At 41.4% G+C, this 20,797-nt stretch overlaps 1 protein-coding gene across 1 annotated transcript; it reads right to left on the bottom strand.

The window, feature by feature from the left end:
• Window positions 1-399: 399 nt before the first annotated feature.
• LOC123161087 (uncharacterized) lies at window positions 400-3,541 on the bottom strand. Its single transcript, XM_044578941.1, has 2 exons — window positions 3,453-3,541; window positions 400-2,722 (listed from the first exon to the last, which is right to left on the bottom strand). Exon 2 carries the CDS (start codon window positions 2,707-2,709, stop codon window positions 400-402), a length of 2,310 nt encoding a protein of 769 aa, XP_044434876.1. The 5' UTR covers window positions 2,710-2,722; window positions 3,453-3,541.
• Between the last annotated feature and the right edge of the window lie 17,256 nt (window positions 3,542-20,797).

The following is a 20,797-nucleotide window of genomic DNA, read 5'->3' as shown; positions in this document are numbered from 1 at the left end:
GGGTTCCGGGGCGCCAGTCCGTCCTGCCGTCGAGAGGAGCCGACGAGAACGTCGCCGACCACCGCAGGGGCGGGGGTGGCTCCGGGGGTCTCGTCATCACCTACCGTGGATACTGGAGTTGTGCACCGCAGGGAGATACTTTATGGATAGGACAATCATTTCATTACCGTACAAACTTAACAACAAGTGGGATCATTTTTTTAGAAAAGGAACAAGTGGGATCATGAGCAAAACAAAGAAGTCATCGACGGATTTTGGATACTGCTCATCCAGGAGATCACAATCACAATGAATAGGAACACTTAGAAAACACTAAAAAGAGCATTGCACGTAACGGATTTCAAGGTCCCAACCAATTGAAATGAAGAGCAAGTACAGCATAGTGCACACATAGCACGATTAAACAACATCGGGAGCACCATGAGTGGCAGCGGCCGTGTAGTCGTCGACGCTGCCGACATGGGCCAGCAACGCCCAGAGGAGAGTTACCAGCTCCCCGCCCCGGGCAACGGCTTCCGCGTGCTCGTCGATGTTGTCACGAGTAGCGGCGACGCTGACGATCATCTCCGTCCAGAAGCCGGCGAGGGCCTTCCACGCCACCTCCTCTCCTTCCGGCAGCTCAGCAAGCCGTTGCCCGAGCTCCGCACCATCCTTGAGGACCTGGTGCTTGGACCGTGCCCTCAGCAGCTCCACCAGCCGCCGGTGCTCCGCTTCCAACGACGACACCGTAATGTCGTGGCCGGCGAGGACACGCCCAGCGTCCTTCTTGACAGCCTTATACAAGCTCCTGCACCACACGTGGTCGTCGGGAAGGAGCTTGGGACAACATGCCACCAAATAGGCGCAATATCGCGAGAGGTGAGTGGCGACGATCTCATGGTCGGAGGGAAGTTGCTCTCGTGATCTTGTCATTACAAGGATGCTTGTGGCAACGTGACACACGAGCATGGCATCGGCTGCGCCCTTGGCTTCATGGAATGTCCAGAGGAGGTCGCTGCCGACTTGCAGCTGTCGAGGTGTTGCGCCATTGTTTCTGAGCTTATTTCTTTGGTTCATTCTCACCACGTCGAGGACGGCGGCGTTCACTGCTCTTGGTATCTTCATCTTCAGGTCCGGCAGATGAAGGATACGTCGAAGAAGAGCAATTGGATTTCTACTTGGGTGGAGAACTAGGATTGAGCACTGGTACATCTTGTCCTCCCATCGATCCAAGAGCTTGCACCTGGTGTGCAGAACATGGCCAATGCATTTACGGATCGTCGGAGATTGCTGCCAAGAAGTATGCTTTACATAGCCACAAATCAGGGCTACTTTAGTCCAGTTGGAGCAGATGTAAGAAGCAATCTCCCTCGCTTCAACAAGCACACCTAGTGTCCCAAGTAGACACACTGGCAAAAAGTCAAACAACAATCTTCCAAAACTCACCTCTGCTTTACTCTCACTCCTATACGTATATGTAGAACCGGATACAGGATGGCAGTGTACCGGATGACAATAAATCTGCTCATAATCTAGAGCACTGTAACCTCGGAAAGTTGTTACCAAAAAGGTGATGACAAATAAGCAGTAGCCGATGCTTGAGAGTGAAATAGATACACTCAAGAAGGGTAGCCAACTCTCTGAATAAGTGACTGGGAGATATGAAAAATAGTAATCATGAAGAAACGAAAGCTCATTTGTAATCAAGCCAAGAACCCTTTCATCATCACTATCCTCGAGCAACACATGCCGTATAAAGTTACTGGCTTTCGCAAAGCCAGCCTCATTAATTGTGTACCTTGCAAACCGACACCGTAGCATCTTGAACAATGCGAATGCAAGGCACAAATCTTTTGATCTCCAAAGCAATAATGTGTCATCCAACTGCCAAACTCTGTCGATGGTCAGTAAGCCATTGTTGATGTTCATCCCTGCCAGGCTGTAACCATGAGGTTGCTTCTCTACCAATACAGTGTCCTCTCCCATAACTATGAGTGGAGGAGGTACATCATGCTCACTTATTGCCAACTCAGCATAATGGGTTCCTACTTGTAGCTTCTCCATGTATCCAACAATGAGGCGCGGATTGCGTCCAAACGCTAATGATCGCGAGGCCTTGTACCATGCATAGTACTTCAAAAGCAATTTGGACAAAATAAGAGCATATGGTAGTGCAAGGAGGAGAATATCTAGGAGAGAAAGCTGCCGATCTTGAGACCATTTGACATTATATCCATATGGCTCTAGGCCTGATTCTATCATCATGTAGGCCAGGTAGGAAGTCCAGATTGCTTTAACAAGTTGCACTGCAGAGGGTGCAATGCTTCGACCTTCTCTAGAATCACTGGCCACTATTGTTGTGGCGTTGGCACCAACGATCTGAACAAGACCGATCCACAATATGACCAGGAAGACATGGCCGTCTGCTTCACAGTTTGATAATATGACTCGGTCGTGTTTTGGATAAACAGTGATGGTGTAAGGATTTGGGATGGTGGAGACGACATCAGATACAATGGGTAGGAACAAGGTGATGGCTCCTAGGTAGAGGAAGCGGATCAAAGGATGGTGGCGATAGTGATGCCCATAGGTGCCTAACCCGGCTATGACTGCCATCAAGATGGCATTAGTCACCAGGAGAGCATTGAGACGCAAGACCACCCATCTCACGTGCTTGATGAAGAAAGCCATTTCATCGGTGGAGCACACTTGGGTAGAATTTCCGCCCATTATATATGTTGACCTGATTGTCAAATTTGAACATTAGTACAAGTTGGTTGTCGAGGCAATTGTCTACTCCCTCCGTTTCAAAATAGATGACCCAAGTTGAGTCATTTATTTTGGAATGGAGGGAGTATACACCATCACAAATATGCAGCATTCGAAACCAGGGTAAGAGGATTTCTTATTATGAAGAAAGTTTACGGATTTGACCATAGTCAAATGACCATACGGGCTTAGCTTTCAAGAAAATCTGGTATTGTCACAAGTTCTAGAGGAACATCATTTCCATGTTTCATGAACAAGAAAATCTGGTATGTAACAAATTCGGAAGGACCATTTCCATGTTCTATGAAGAAACTTGAACACTTAACGATTTATACTTTCGGGTGAAGCGTGATTTTGCGTAATTTAGACCAAAAAATACGTATCTACTGTACCAAAGCAAAGTTCTACAGGAGAACTTTCCTTTGGTACACCACCAGAAAAGTTTACAGATTTCGATGCAGATTAGAGGTGAAGATTAGAAGTTACCTTTCAATCAAAAAGGGTAATATTGTCTTGTGTATCCAAATCAACCTATATTCAATAAATTTGATCTGCAGGTTTATATGGTGATAGCCTTTTTAAATAACTTTAAGGTTCCTGTAAACTTTTAAGGGTGATGTACCCAAAGCAGAGCTCCATCTAGAAAAATTATTCTTGATATAAGAAATAAATAAATAAAGCCTAGTTAGGATTTAGAAACTCACACAAGCGGCCGCGCGATTGAGGGCACCAAGATTTGCAGCCCCGTGGTGCGCAGCCTGGGAGTACAATATTTATGTCCTGGCTGAGATGACCTACGTGCGGAGGATATTTAATTAGCTTGCCAAAGGAGGAGTATATATAGGCGATGCTCTTCATGGATGTTGCTGAATGTGTCTTGAGAATATATGCTCCATGGGGAGTAGTACCTTGCTTGTTTCAGCTCTCGAGTATCGGATTGAGAGCCACTTCCTTCTTCTTTTGAGTAACTAAAGCTCAGTTTCCAGCTTATTAGGCTGCTTTGCTTTGCTGCCGGATGCATGCTGCGTTGAATCTTTCTTTTTTTTGGCGTGTCGTTAAGGAAAAGAAAAGGAATGGTACGGTGTTCCTTGCTTGTGCCGGTTGGACTGCGAGCTGTCATTTTGGTACGAGAGGTTAGTGCTCGATGTCAGGTGGAAGCATTCCTATTCTCCTTAGAGAGCTGCGTGGTGTATATTTATATTGGGCAAAATAGCCTTGTCGTGGCGTACAAGATGATGGACATGTCCAGCATCTTTAGCAGATCCTGCAAATCAGACCGTCCATTATAATAACCGTTGGTTTGCGAAATCCATCCCGTAAACCTGGTCTGAACAGATACTCCAAATTCAGTTGTCCCTAAAATATTTTATGGGATCCCCATCCGCGAGCCCAATTTCTCTATCTCTATGGGATTTCACCCTGTTTTGAAGGATCCCCTTTCCTTTGACGGGAGGGAAATTTCGGCCCTAACCGTTTTCCTCGCAGCCGAATCCATGGTTTGCCGAGCTCGACTCCGGCCAAATCTCACCGCCGCCGTGGCCGCACTTGAGCTGCCGCATGTCTCCGCCGCCGCAGTCGCCCGCAAGCTACTGCTGCTGGTGTCGCCACCATGAGATAACTAGCTAGCTAGCTGCCGCTGCATCACGAGCGAGCTAGCTAGCTAGCAACCACTGTGCCACCGCTGCGAGCAAGCTAGCTAGAAGCCGTTGCGCCGCCGCCGCGAGCGAGCAAGCTAGCAGCCGCTACGCCGATGCCGTCGCCGTCGCGAGCTAGCTAGTTGCTGCCGCTACCGCGAACTGCTATCTGCTCGTCGTGTCCTCCCCCGTGGTCCTGTCTTGCTCCATGGCGACGCACGCGGATCCAATTATAATTTAACGTTCACTTTTTAGGGGTATTTGTGCAATTTCATCGGGACCATAAAATATTTTACGGGATCTGTTCTGATGGAACAAAAGTCATACCGTAAAAATGTGAAAAAACATTTTGCGGTATCCTTTAAACCGATTTTTGCGGGACGGGTATACGGGATCTGCTAGAGATATTCAGATGAGAGTACAACAAGTATGTCTAATATGCTCCCTTAATCCCAACTATCCTAAATTAAGATTCCTCCTGAACTCTTCAAATGGCTTGACCGCCAGGGCTTTAGTGAAACCATCCGCGACTTGTTCTTTGGAAGGATTGAACCGTATGTCCAACTTCTTTGCTGCAACTCTTTCACGTTAAAAAAAATTAATTTTAATATGTTTTGTTCTTCATGAAAGACTGGATTAGCGGAAAGATAAGTTACTCCCATGTTATCACGCCATAGATAGGAGATACAATTTTGCTTAATTCCCAACTTATGTTGCAATGATTTCCATGATTTCAGAAATGGCATTTGCTAAATATTTGTATTCAACTTCTGTACTTGACCTTTACACTGTAGCTAGTTTTCTCACACTCGAGGAAATATGAACCAAAGTATACTGCAAAGCCACCAGCTGACTTTCTATCATCACTATATCCTGCCTAGTCAACATCAGAAAAGACACTAACAAGAGTAGAATTAGAGCGTCTGAACGAAAGACCCAAACTCATAGTATGTTTTACATATCATATAATTCTTTTAACAATTGTCCACTGTAGTCATAGGTGCATGCAAATACCGACAAACCTTATTGATAGCAAAGTATATGTATGGCCGTGTCAGTGTCAAGTACTGTAGAGCTCCCACATCACTCCTATATTTTGTATTTTCTTCTTCCTTGAGTGGCTCCCCTTCAAATTAATGCTGAGAGTTTTTCTGAAGAGGACAGCCGCGTGGGTGAAGGCTTGAGTCTCTTATCCCCATGCGAGCTAGAAGTTCAGTAGCATATTTTTCCTGGTTCAGTACTATGCCATCTTGAATCTTCCTAACTTCAATCCCTAGGAAGAAGTGTAGATCACCAAGATCTTTCAAGGAAAACTCTAAACTTAAATCATGCAAAAGAGCATTAGTAGCACTTTGTGAAGAACTTTAGCCACAACACATCTTGGAAACTTTGGTTCAAGAACAGAATAGTAAGTAGTGTAATTAATTTGAGAAGAATGTGCTCCAAAAACGTTGTGTATCCCTCACATATATTATTAAATACATTGTCAAATTTGTACACGGGTGCTCTAGAAACAAGTATATTGCACTCTAGAATTTTCTACAGATATATGTTTCTAACCATATAATAGAACCACTGTTACAATGTTTGTGAAACCATATGTTTTGGAGATATCTGACACACATATGTATAAACTACATAAATTAGACAACTATAAAAAAATAAAAAATTGTTAGAAAGCATGAATTAAATTCAGCACAACACTTAAGTATTTTTCAATGACATACAATACAAACATATAATAAATAATTATATAATATTGTTAAGTATGCCAATAAGCAATTAAGAAATTTACTCCTTCCATTAAAAAAAGTATACTCTTTAACACAACAGTATATTAAGTATAAACTTTTAGTATAAAATATGTATGTATCAAGAGAAGCGGGGCAATATGAGAAACTAAAATTATTTTTTTGAGATCTGTACACCCAAACTTGAAATGTTGGCTCCACCACTGCGGGAGGGGCTGCTCGAGGTCGATTGACCTTGACCACCTCCCTGCTGGTATGAGGAACGTGTGCAAATGCATTCACTACCTGGACGAGAGGGATGCTCGGGACTTGTCCATGATCCAAGCAGAGGACGTAGTACAGCCGGGATAACCACTGTGCCTTTGGGTGGCCTCCGCTTGACCACCATTTGTATGTGGCAAGGCCGGAGTACCTGTCCTCGTACTCACCGCCCATTTGGTGTTTCCCGTAGGAAGTTTAGTTGCTCTGCATACACTCTTTTCCGATAAACTATGGTTATGAATTCTGTCAAAAGCCTGTAAACTGGGGTTTTGTATTATGCCCAAACAGTGATTAGTTAATCAGCACGATTCTCTTTTGTTGCTGCGATTTCTTCTCGCCTAATGCTCCGTCTCGGCCGTAAGGGCTCTAGTATTGCTCTGTCCGAGCACTCTATTAGCTCAGGGTGTGCATTCGTTTTTTTGTTTGATTCGGTTCGATTTATATGGTTTATGGGTTATATTGTTTTATTATACGTAGATGCAGTTCGGTTATGATAATAACAATTTACTTTCGGTTCGGTTTCGGTTATAACCATATTAAGTAAAATTGACACACATTTTTTAGTCAACACTTATTTCCCCGCGTGTAAATACATGATATACTCCCCCGTTCCTAAATATAAGTCTTTTCACATATTTCAATGCGGATTCCAATGCGGTCCGCATTGTATACTTTAAAAAAACTTATATTTAGGAACGGATAGAGTATATCGTAATGAGGAAAAATCAATTACAAAAGGATAAAGAATGGACAGTCAGGCTAATCATGTAAACGCAAAACAGTATATGGGCTAGAAAGTACTATACTATAGCTGTCCATTACACTTTTCGACAAAGAAAAATCAATTTTGGTTAATTTGGTTTAATCAAATGGTTTTTGAGTATGTAACAAAAAAATGAAATGCAAATGCTTTTCATATTTCAAAACTGAAACCACACCTAGAAAACTAAATTTTTTGTCTATTTGTCTTTCGATTTTCGGTTCGGTATGCACACCCTGAAGTATTACCTCCATCCTAAAAAGCTTGTCTTATATTTATCTAGATACAGATGTATCTAACACTATATATATTTCAAACATTTTACCTATATATATATATATATATATATATATATATATATATATATATATATATATATATATGTATATAGACAAATTTAAGAGCATCTACATCCACGGGTAGCAAATCCGACCCCTCAAAAGCCCGCGGGCGCTACCGGGCACGTCCGCGGACAGTTACCGGTCAGGCCTCAAATTTCCTCATCTGTATTTGGATACCTTATACTGGTAACCTTAAATCCATACAAAAGCATGCAAATGATGGAGTCCACGCACTACGTAGATCAAATAACCTATACTATCCTAATCCTCGTCGGAGATGTCCACTATCTCCGTGCCCGGCACCGGGTACTTGGGAGGCAGCAGCATCTCCGGCTCCTCTGGCTCCTCCACGTCCATCTCTGCTTCGACCTCGTCGAAGAGCGCGTTGGTCGTCGCCCGTTCCTGCCGGATGAACTGCCGATTGGCCTTCACATAGCGGCTTGGCTAGAGCATCGCCGGTAGCTAGCGGTACCGCACATTTTTTTCATTTTGCAACACCATGTCGAACAGTTTCACCGCCCGCACCTATTCCACCTTGGTCATGTCGTCCCAAGTGTTGTCACTACCGCTTCAAACCCCGGGTCGAAACAACGTTGTCCTCAAAAAACCGCAGTCTAGCCCATCTGAGCCCGTGCACCAGGTGCGTGGAGAGCAAGCCGCCATCCCAAGAGCGACGTGGACCCTTAAATTGTCTGCATCTATCTGGACCGAGTGGTTCGGACGCATTTTACCATCCAATGCGACACCCCATCCGTCGCGGACCGGTCCAAACGTCCAATTTCTCATAAACCAGAAGCAACTGGGAGCTTTGCGGGCGTCTGGACCGCTCCCATGTAAGTGTCCAACACTCAAGTCCCACCCAAAACCCTCATGTGTTATCGCTCCAACGGATGCACCACTTCTCGCGCCGCATTTATGCCGGTCCAAAGCTGCAGCTGCCGGAATTGATGCCACCCACCTCCGCACAAAGCCCCGGCCACGCGTACAAGGTCATCGTCAATTTAGCTATTTTTTTAGTTTTACTTATTTCATCCAGTTTCATGTAAAAATTGTCTAAGTTTGAGTTTTCTTAAATTTACATCAACTTTATTTTTTTGTTAAATTATATTTGAAATGTGACCGGACATTTGTGGCTAGCCTTGGATCACCGGTGTCCATATCAACATCCGGACAGCTGTCTGAACCGGCCCAGAGATGAACGTCATGTCCGTTTCAGGGGTCTGTGCCTTAATAGAGAGCTTAGGGCATTTCTAACCGATCCCCTAAAAATAGTTGAGTATCCAGTGGATAAATCCTTAGTGGGGTATACTGACTTATTCACTAAGTTTGGATGGACCTAGCGGATCTCCTATATATATTAGAGTAAAACTTACTTTTGGCTTACACATTTTGTCAAACACATGCTATGCGCCCCGCGACGATGGTGACCAAGCCGGCAGTGGACGGGGTGGTGGTGGCGATGAAGGGCCACCCGGCTCTGATACCCGCTGATGAGTGATATTTTGCACTCATCCACCTCTGTTTAAACCGAGATATTTCATTTAAAAAGATCTATTCACTCCGATATTGTTACTAATGACTAATGAATGTAAAGGATTCCACAAATCTTCTCTTTGATGTGTTTCCACGGAAAATGCGCTAAAAAGGAAAGAAATCGCGTGTGAGAATGGAAGAACAAGGAATCAACAAGAGTCGTCTGCGCGAAGGCAGAGCAAAAGACGACGTTCCATACGGGCACCCGCGCCCGTATGCGCGCCTGTATGGTGTGGAAACCGAAAATGATCGTCCACCTGTCCAATTTTATGGGATTTAAAGTTTCCGGATGGATTTGCTTCCAACATATCAAGATGTACATGTGCTGATGGTCAAGGTACAAGGCCTAAAAACACATGTTTGTCACATTCTTCTGCAAAGTGTCTTACATGCTGGCATGAGAGGATTTTTGGACAGTGATATATATATCAAGCAATAGATGAGTTAGGTAAGTTTTTCAGGGAACTATGCAGCAAAACTATTAATAGGGATGTGTTGGCTGAAATGGATAAAGAAATCCCTATAATTTTATGAAAGCTTGAGAAAAGCCCCCCCCTACTTTCTTTGATGTGTTGGTGCACCTTGATGTACATTTACCTGAAGAGACATTGCTCCGAGGTCCCGTACAATATGGTTGGATGTACCCACTTGAAAGAAGGCTGTATACTTTAAAGCACTATGTGAGGAATAAGGCACGACTAGAAGGTTCGATTGCTGAAGCATATGTTGCGGATGAGTGCCTCGCATTTTGCTCCAAGTACATGGGTGGTGTTGAAACAATATTTAATCGGAACCCAAGAAATATAGGTCTTTCAGATAAAGAAGCCTATGGTGTTGACATTTCTGGACATGGAGTTAATTTTACTTCAGGATTTGATTATGAATATGTACTTGAGAAAAAAGAATTTGATCAGATGGTGTGGTATGTGTTGAACAATTGTGATCAAGCTAAGAAATATATCGAGTATGTTGAACTAACTTATGATGCATTTGTGTTATACTTATGTGATCTATTGACTAATATGTTTTACTATATAGAATATTCAGAGATGTGTTAAAGAGAAAACGGGTGCCAGACAGTGATAAGGATGCGGGATGAGGTTGGTCAAGAGGTGCCGTCCAAGTGGAGTCATGACTGAAGGTGAACATGACCGTAAGCTCATAAATTTTTTATGGAACCTTGAAAGAGATCATTCAGTTAGACTACAACTTGGACGGCAGGTCATTTGTTTTGTTTAAATGTGACTGGTTTAAACTTGATGGAAAGAAGACTGAGCTTAAAAATAATGGTTTTTTCGAAAGCATAAATGTTGGAAGTATGTGGTACAAGGACGATTCTTTGATTCTGGCTACGCAGGCTAGAAAGGTCTTTTATTTGCCCGACACAAAGTATGGGACGAATTGGCAAGTTGTGCAAACATTGAATATAGGCATCCCTTCAATATTAGATGGCATTATTTGTTTATTAAGAGATGGCACCTTTTTTATCATGGCATTTTTTCTTTTGGGTTCATGTCATTTTTTTGTTGATGGCACGTTTTATCCTAAAGACACATGGGCTGATTTTCTGGCCTAGGATAGGCTATGCTGACTGGGCTCGATCGACAGGACATAAACGTTCACAGGGTGATCCTTCTTCTGGTAGCGAACTAAAACGTTCGATGGGAAAGGAGGGATCGGGCGAACGATCCAAGACCACCTTCGTTGGTGATCGATCGCCAGATATTGACGTCCTTTTTTATTGACTTCTAGAGTACCAATTCAACATCATTAGATTCAACCTAAAATATTTTTTCATATAGCGTGTATTGACGGTGTAGAAGTTACCAATATGAGTTTATGTTCCCTTGGCAAAAATTACAAACATTTCAGCTCACTGCGACATACTCCCTCAGTCCCAAAATAAGTGTCGGTGATTTAGTGCAAAGTTGTACTAAACAGCGACAATTATTTTGGGACGGATGGAGTATATATGAACACAACTATTTTTTTTCTCCAGGGCTTATAAATTAAAAAAATCAACCGCTCTGCTAGATCATCTTACATTACAGTCTTAGTCTTACAAGGTTTTTTCATGACTTTTGGGAAGTTCTACTCCGTCAAATTCTCAAACAGGTTCTGTGTTAACTACTGATAGAAAATCCTCCTGGCTACTTGACATCATAAATATAAATAATTTCTCTACAAACTTGATTAAAGTTTGTGAATTTTGACGTTCACAAAAATTAATATGCACTATATTATGGATGGAGATAATATAATTTTTATAATAGCATTTTTTAAGGTGTGCTCGTTCCTGCGCAGTTGCCACTAGTTTGGCTGCCAAGAGGTCTAGGAGGGTTTGTTACTCGGGTTATTAGGTGTAGGGATGAAAATAGAGCAAAATCAAAATGTTATTACTTTTTTTTGTAATTTTTAGGGGCAACCAAAACCGATGAAGAAAGCTAAAAAAGTATGGAACTAAATACTGCTGAAAACAAACATAGAGCAAATACGATGCAGACATGGATACGAAATCAAGTTTGTGAAGTTTGACGTTCATGAAAAGTATTGACATCCACATCCTATGTCTTTGATTTCACGGCAAAATTCGTGCAAGCATTTTCTTTTGTCTTTTTGTCTTTTTCTTTCTAGTTTAATTGAGTCACTTAGATGTGCAATAACTTGAGCATGTCTAGATGTGCCCTAAACAGGACCTAAATAGAAAGTATGGGCTCGGCTGAAGTGGGCTATACAATTTTGTTTTTTATTGGGCAATTTATGTATGTCCAGATACTGAAATTCCATTTTTTAGGAGTTCCACCAGAAAATACAATTATATTTCTTTTCGTTTCTATGAGAAGGTTTTCATTTCCATCTTTTCTTTTTTTAAATTTGCATTTCATAATTGCATTTCATTTATTACAATTTTTGATAATATATGGGAAGTTTATGTTTTGTTTACATCTTTGGTTGTGTGTGTGGCTCCTTCCTTCATTTGCTTCCTATCCTATCCTATATATTCAAGAAGTTCATTCCCACTGTCTCATTTATCTTAACATGCAACCTGTCCATCTCATCACATATGCCACATACATACCATATTTCATTTAAATGCACATGCAAGTCATCCACATCAAGCGCATACATGCAACAAATCAACGTTTCACTTTTCACTTTCCATCACATGCACAGTCTCCACATCATCAAGCATCATGCAACCATTCAACTTTCCACTTTCCACCGCATGCAAGCCCTCCACAACATCAAGCACATCCATTTCATTAATTTTTATTTTTATTTTCAACAATAAATAATTGAAGTTGAATTTTACAAGACAATATAACATGCATCCACCCTCCATTTACCTCTAGGCTAAATATGGTGCGGTACAGTACTCATATATTCTAAATTTATTTTAGATAAGTTCATTGCTAAAAAATATCGTAGCAATGCATGGGACGTTATCTAGTTTTCTAAGAAGTGCATTACTCAGCTGAAATCAATTATACAAAAATTCTGGTGGACAGGAATGCAGTATGATAACTCGAAAAGGCGCATTCGTTTGGTCTAAAACTTGCAGGTCTAAGATAGAGGGATGACTGGGAATTAAAGATCTAATTGTACTAAATGAAAGCCTTCTTATATCCTCCGCCTAGATAATTTATACGAAATATGGAAGTACGATTTGTCGAGTCCTCAAGGCTAAGTGTTTTCATAACAATTCTTTCTAGAAACCGAAAGGTAACTGTCCTCCTGCTTACCACATTTCAGTCTTGAATAATAAGATCAGTTTAGTGCTAATTGCACTATCCAAATTGCTAACAACAAGTCTAATATTTAGAATACCATGTGGTATCCTTTTTGCGAACACATTCGTAGTCATCTTAATATCCAGGATAAAAATTACTCGTATCCTAACACTAGTTCAAAACTTTGGCTTCCCAATTGGAAATCTTGGAACTTGTCAGGCTAACTGTAATTTGCTTCCATTCCTATCTTTTTGATTAATCATGATGACATAGTTGTTTGGAAACATCCACCCAATGTTATTTGTTCATCGGGAAGTGCTTATTAAAATTTGACTTCTCTCTTGCTTAGACAAATCCGGCTACCAATGTAGTTTTAAGGAATCACCAAGAAATGTAACTTTGGCAGCCTAGAAGTGCAAGCATATCCCTCCCAGGGTCAAACTTTTGGTTTGAGTCTCTTAAGGAAGGTTATTACAACTGGACAAAGAGGCATGACCCATTCAAAACACAATGATGTTCATTGGAAAAGATGTAACCAAATGGAAGATGACATACATCTTTTCTTCTCTTTTCAATATGCAAAGGTTGCTTTTGTTTCTATTTTATGTCTAAGGGTTGATGGACTTCTTCAACAAGGATGTACAACCATTCCAGATACTATCGATCAGTTCCTCCGCACTTGTTACCAAGAGCGAACTCTAGAATTTATTCTTACGGTGTTGTGGATGGTTTGGAAATACATAAACAATCCAAGCATACAAATCCTTTGTGGATCATACATGGAGAGAATGCATTTCTAGCAATTGAAGAGCCAAACAAGCAACCCGAAAGACTCGCTGAGGGAAGACCCTCCTTATAAAATCATTTATTCTATTAACAGGACAAGGATCCTAAAAGGGCCATGGAACATGCAAAACTCTGCCATTTCTCCTCCTGCATGTTCTACCAAGATTGCAGGACTTGGGTCTTCATATGTGCACTTCGTCATCTCGAACACACAACAACTTTTTGTGCAGGCATAATCACTCATGGAGAGCGCTCTTTAGGCACAGAGTCTTGCTTTGGATCTTGTGTCCATGGTCTCCTCCAAGCTCTGGCTTCATCAACATGCAAATTACTCGGCATATAAGGAAACTGTTGCCATGATGGTATCGATAAGAAAACTAAAAGAAAAGCCAGGACATTGGAGTATCAGACCAAGCTTATAGAGGTTCATACTGAGAACTGAAGGGGTTGACAATTGGGAATACAAAATCAAAAGAGAAAAGAAATAAAAATACCCATAGATAAGCTTAAGATGCTACCTATTCAACTCCTCGACGCACCTGCATGTACACTCGTTGTAGTGAAGGTCACTATTTAGCCTATTGTCGAACTAAGGATGCTCTATATAATCCAGTTATGCACAATGTTAAAGTTTTGGTAGTAGATTTTCTTTTATAAATGAAATTCAGAGTGTACACAGAAAATAGACAAACTAGCAAAGAGCAACACACCTTAAAAAAATCATACAAGGCGCCGATTTTAGTTTTTTCTGGTCAAACCACTAGTCTTGTTAGGTTTAAAATTATGATTTCGTTTACTTTAAGGTAAGCTTTAGTCCCTCACAAAGAAAGGGCGAACTAAAAAGAGTTAGCCCTGTTCTACTCCGTTCTAACTCGACCAAAAAACATGGTGGGCCATTTCCATTGTTCACGGACCGACGTTGTAGACTAGGGAAGCGAACAAACAACTGCATACCATGTTTTTTCTCATTGGCATTGATGTGTACCATTTTATGCTCATTTTTTCTTTTGAATCTTTTTTTACAAGAAACAATTTAGTTTTATTCCAGCATTGGCTCATGGAGCCGTTGGTCATAACTACTGTTGCATGTATTGGCTCGTTGCGACTCTATTTCTTAAAACCGAAAGTGATGTTCTAATCCCAAACTCACATGAGCTCGGGTGAACAGTAAAAAAATAAAAAATAAAATGATTCCAATTTTTTTTGGTATGGAACTTTGACAAATGTTCTGATAACTTGCAAAATTTTATCATCAAATGACATTCATGTAAAATGTGGCAAAAAAATACAAATTGATGCTCCAAAATGCGTTTGAAAATAAGATTTTGTGGCATCAATTTTTTGCCACATTTTACACCAACGTCATATGGTTATGAATTTTTTTGGCAAGCTATCAAACATTTGTTAAAGTTCTACACACAAAAATTCAGAATTTTTAAAAATATTTTTGATTTTACTGTTCACCTGAGCCCATGTTAGCCGGGGATCAGAACAACTGCGTCCAAACTCTTAAAACAAACTATAACATCAAGAAACATAAAAAAAGTTAATAAGATGCACTATAAATTTTGTAACGATGGAGTAACTGAAAAACATAGACACCAAAGAATTCTGAGCGAGCGAAATACCTGTTTTTTTCTGTTTTTTTTTCACTTCATTTTCAGTTTTAGTAGTTAATTTATTTTTAAAAATTCATGAATATGATGTTTTTTTCACAAATTTCAAAAAACTATTGAAAATCTTAAAAGAAAGTTATCCCAAATTTTGAAAATTGTTCGTCAATTTGTGAAAATATATGCAAACTTAAAAAATGTCCATGAATTCACAAAGTATTCTTGAGTTTAAAAATGGTTATGAGTTTGAAAAACTGTTTGTGAATTATAAAATTTCATAAATTTGGAAAATGTTCACGAATTTGATTTTTTCATAAATTGATAAATGTTCACAAAATTTCAGAATGCTTACGAAATTGAAAAGGAGAAAAAGTAAAAGGGAAGACGAACAGAAACCACTGGAAAACAAGAAAGCCGCTTCTAAAACCGGCGCAAAACCACCGCTTGTTGCGTGTTTCTGCATAGCTGGGCCTTGGCGAATTTCCGACTTGTTTTGCTATACATATGAGTTGCTATACATATCCTGCTCCTGATCCCGCTTGGTGTGATCACCCAATATGTGTTGCTATACATATAAGTTGAGTACTTTCTAAAAAAAAACTATCAGTTGAGTGATTATAAAAAAAAACATATCGATTGCGATGCAGTACGTCTCCCAGAACTTGTTTTTACGAGCTAGGAACGAGATGTGCTCTCTGTAGGTAGATCGTTGATTGTTGTGTTGTTGTATACAAACAAAAATAAAGGGCGAGAAATTCCTTTCTTTGACGGAAGTTGCAGAGAGTGAAGGAAGAAACCTGCGGCCAGAGCACTGGACACCGGACCCTGCCATCCATGTGCATAGTTGAGGCCTTTCTTCTTGGAGTACTCCATCCGTTCCAAAATAAGTGTCTCAAGTTTAATACAACTTTGTATTGGAATTAGTATAAAGTTGAGACATTTATTTTGGGACGAGGGGGTACCTTCTTATCTACTAAAACAGGATCGTGCCAATTCTATTCTGCAGCATACTGAGCTAATACGTACCAAGCTGTATTTGTAGCATAACTGTCAGTATGCTTCTAGGCCGCGTATGACAAGTTTGTAAAAAAGTTCACATGTAAAAAGCTTACATCAGTAGTAACCTTCACACAGCACATACTTTATCATTTCATGCTTGGTTTACAGGTTTTTGTTTTTTTTTGAGGGGGGGGGGGGGGGGGTTTGGGGGGTTAATTTAGGTTGTTATTAGGTAGCTATTAGAGAGAAGTGTCCTCTCTTATATCTCCGTGCTTGGTTTACCAACGCTACGTACTGCTATGCCTAAACATGGCTTAGATTGAAGTGAAGGCAACATGTGATGCATGTCGAAAATAATACTAATCCGGACTTGATCAAGTTTGGATTGTACTACTTTCGACACGCACCACATGCATGTTGCCTTCACTTCAATCCAATCCATGTTCATTTCACCCGCTGATATATAATAACTCTTCATGCACGCATCATGCATCATCATATATAATAACAAGTCCTACTAATCATCATCATACAACTTCTACTCGTTATTAATAACAAGTCATACGATCGATCATCATCCTCACAGTCATCGAACCAACCCTACTTAATTGTTCTTAGCACATGATCATCAGTATTAGGTAGGACCGAAACACCCTCTTTAAGGTAAAATAGCATAAAACAATATAGACCCTGACTCTCCATTATGGAGAATGGAGATCATCCTGTCTCCAATTCTTGCGCCTCGCTTCCTTTTGCTTCGAAGAAGCTCCTTGCGACTGTCCATACGTTTTTTCCATTCTTTGATTTGCATGTCTCCACTTCTTTTAGAAATCCGGTATGGACAGTTGAGATTCGTAGGATGACCTGGTTGTATATTCAAAACATCAAGCCTACCATTCTGATACATCAAATGAGGCACACAATCCTCTGGGATTATCTGTTGAAAAACATAGTAATAACTTCATAGTTAGCAATGATAATGCACTAGTTTTAGAACTATGCAAAATATGCACGGATGTCGTAATAGTAAGAAATCTTACCAGGGTATCTCCATAGTAGTTACCGTAGTTCACCACGTGCACTAGTGGCACGTATGGAGGACCATAATGATGAGGAGTTTGATTGTAGATATTGTAATTCTCAATATCAGTACAAAATCCGACCAGATGAGTTTTCTCCTTATAAGTTAACTCAGAGCCATCGGTGTAGTAGGTTCTGTCTACCATGTTCCGCACATTGTTTGAACAATCAAAATAAGCTGTCAATGAAAATAAGCTGTCAACTATTTTGAAATGAACAATATAAATTAGCTAATAACTATGTTTGAGAAACTCATATAGCGGTAGAATTGGAGGTGTATCAACAAGGACCCAAATGTCCATATTGTCTTGCTCGATGTCAGGATCACCAAGATCCATGGTGACAAGCATACCCTCATCAAAACCATACATCTTGCAAAATGCTTCCCAATTTTTGCAACCAAAATGGGTTACGCTCTCAGAATTATACAGCTTTACTTCAAAATCTATATCATGATGGGTCCTTAGGTGAATTTTCTTTGTTTCCATACTTTCATGGTCTTCAAAACCCATCCTCTCCAAGACGTAGCGTCTTGCATGGCATGGGATAAGCTAGCCGAATTGTAAAAGATGAAAAGTACACGTTGAAATAGTTGAAGTCGTGCTTAATTACGAAAAAATAACACTTGTCGTCGTTGCGTACCGTTTCAACATCGAATGTCTCCTCCAGCTTAATACTGAAGCGCCGATCTTCGTCCAGGTGAGGCCTGTCGCACTGACCTCGGTCGTCGTGGCACCAGTCGCACTCCCCCGGGAGACTTTCGTCGTCCGAGTACGACATTTCCTATGTTCATATATAATTCAAATATTAAACATCTACAATTAAATATATGTACTAAAAAACCTAAGTTAGATCATTATTATTCATCACGGGTTGACTATCGGTTTGTCGAGTCTTTTCTTGAAAACTCTCAGCTCACGTGGTGTATACATTCGACCGTTGGTGATGGTCGCTCCTCCCTTTGTCCCCGTGTGCATTACACCAAAATGTCTAGCTAGCACACGGGAACAAAGGAGAAGCGACCCCCACGACAACAGTCGGGATTCTTCGTCCTCTCATATATATATGGTGGAACTCTCCCTCACTGATTCCTCTCTGACATTTGCGACCGTCGGTGATGGTAGCTCCTCCTTTCGTTCTCGAGTGCATTACACCAAATTATCTAGCACACGGGAACGAAGGAGAAGCTACCCCCACGACAACAGTCGGGATTCTTCGTCCTCTCATATATGGTGGACGCTCGACAGACTTACAGTCAACCCGAAATATCGTTTAATTATCTTTCTAAAAGAGGATTTGGCTGGTCTCACCTCGATGTATGAGGGGGCAGTGACGGGGACGACGGCGGGGATGATCGAGGGGCCGGGGGGGCTCCTAGATTTCTGCGAAAACAAAAACCCTATAAGCTATCAACTAATCATAGTGCTCTCCAATTTTAGCATTCAAAGTAGGATTGGAGTAGTTTTCCACTTTGAGCATTCAATAAGCAAAATCAAATCACAAAATAAAGTAGTATTCAAATTAGGATGCATTCAATTATAAGCAAAACTACATCATCTCCATGCGTCCGTACATCGCCGAATATTATCACTAATACACCTCGAATACTATCTTACATATAGCATCGCTAGTACAGCTAGAACAGTAGCGCCCGACGGACATCGGCGCGGGCGGTGGACACCCAAAGGGACGGAACCATCACAAGATCATAGCTCCAGTGAGATCCTTGAAGAACCTGCCAGGTACTGTCGAACCTGCCCTCCAACGCAACCATGTAGCGACGGACGTGCTGGTCCTCCTCGCTGACACGGTGACGTACCTCCTCCGCGGTGTCCGGAAGCCTCGGCACCGTCACTGGCCCACGCGAGCGCCACCAAACAAGGATCGGGTCAACGACGGGCTGGTTCCTAAACAACCTACGCCCACCGGAAGGTAGCACCTCCCAAAACCAGCCCGGCGGAGCCCAGTCCCGGACATGGCCCCTCTGATCAAGCCGGCCTCCTCCGCCGAGTCGACGACGAGGATGCGGGATAGGCATCGTCGACGTCGATGCGGGAATAATTGCTTTAACTAAAAAAACAAACTAGTTCTATTAATTTCCTTACTATAAATAGAATAAAGTAGTACTTACTAAAAATAAACTAGCTAGTTTAACTAGTTCTATTATTTTTCTAAATAATTCTATTAAACACTTTCTAGGTAGTACTTACTAAAAGTTATCGGGGAGGGGGGTACATATATCGACAACGACATACCCGATAAAAAATAAGAAGAGGAAGAAGACGCAAAAAAAGAGGAGAAGAAGAAAGGAATAGAGGAGGAGATCGAAGAAAAAAAAGAAAAAAAGAGGAGAAGAAGAAAAAATAGAATAATATATTATTTTATTTCTTCTTCTTCTCCTCTATTTCTTCTTCTTCTACTCTTTTTTTTTCTTCTTTTTCATCTTCTTATTTATTTCTCCTCTTCTTCTCTTCTTCTCTTCTTCTTCTCCTTCTTATTTTCCTTTTTTCTCTCCTTCTTTTTCTTCTAAATATGAACATACATAAATGACTTTGATCATACACAATTTCTATGAACAAAAAAAAAATCATAAAAATTCTATGAACAAAATTACAACAGAAAAAATCATAAAAATTCTATGAAAAAATTGATATATTCTTTGCATATGAACATACAAACATTTGCATATTCAATAATAATATCACCAAAAAAATCTAAACTACAAATCTAAATTAATACATCTAAATTACAACAACTAAATTATCTAATTAACTACACATCCAAATTAATACAACTAAATTACAAATCTAACTACACATCCAAATTAATACTACACATACAAATCTAATTACAACAACTAAATCTAACTACACATACAAATCTAATTACATCCAAATTAATACTACACATACAAATCTAATTACAACAATCTAATTACAAATCTAACTACACATCCATTACAAGGAGGAGGAGGAGGGGATCGGGGCGGCGCTCACAGGGTGGCGGAGGGCGACGGCGTGGGTGGCGGAGGGCGACGGCAACCGCGGCGGGCCGGGGGCGGAGGGCGGCGACGGTGACGTACGGGGCGACGGCTCGGGGGCGCGCGGCGGATGCCGACGGCGACGGCGACGGGGGGCGGAGGACGGCAGCGACGGGCGATCTCGTGGGCTCGGGGGCACGGGCGACGGCGACGACGACGGGGCAGCCTGGCGGCGTAGATCGAGCTCGCGGCGTCGTCGGGCGGGGGGACACTGGCGATGGAAATCAGCAAATTTCCAAAGTGTTACTTATATAGCAAAGGCTTTGGTCCCGGTTGGTGGCTCCAACCGGAACCAATACCCACCCTTTGGTCCCGGTTGGTGCCACCAACCGGGACTAAAGGCCTCTTTTCACCAGCGCAAAGGGCGGGAAGCAGAGGCCTTTGGTCCCGGTTGGTGGCACCAATCGGGACCAATGGGCACGGTTGGTGCCACCAACCGGGACCAAAGGCCTTGCGCTGCCCGCGGCCAAAAGTTTAGTCCCACCTCGCTAGTTGAGAGGGGCTCGGAGTGGTTTATAAG

This window comes from Triticum aestivum, chromosome 1D (genome assembly GCF_018294505.1).
Source record: "Triticum aestivum cultivar Chinese Spring chromosome 1D, IWGSC CS RefSeq v2.1, whole genome shotgun sequence".
NCBI lineage: Eukaryota > Viridiplantae > Streptophyta > Magnoliopsida > Poales > Poaceae > Triticum > Triticum aestivum.
This window is presented reverse-complemented; position numbering and strand designations above follow the sequence as displayed.

Coding starts and splice junctions, on each gene's coding strand:
- LOC123161087 (XM_044578941.1), bottom strand. CDS start 2,709: ATGGGCGGAAATTCTACCCAAGTGTGCTCCACCGATGAAATGGCTTTC.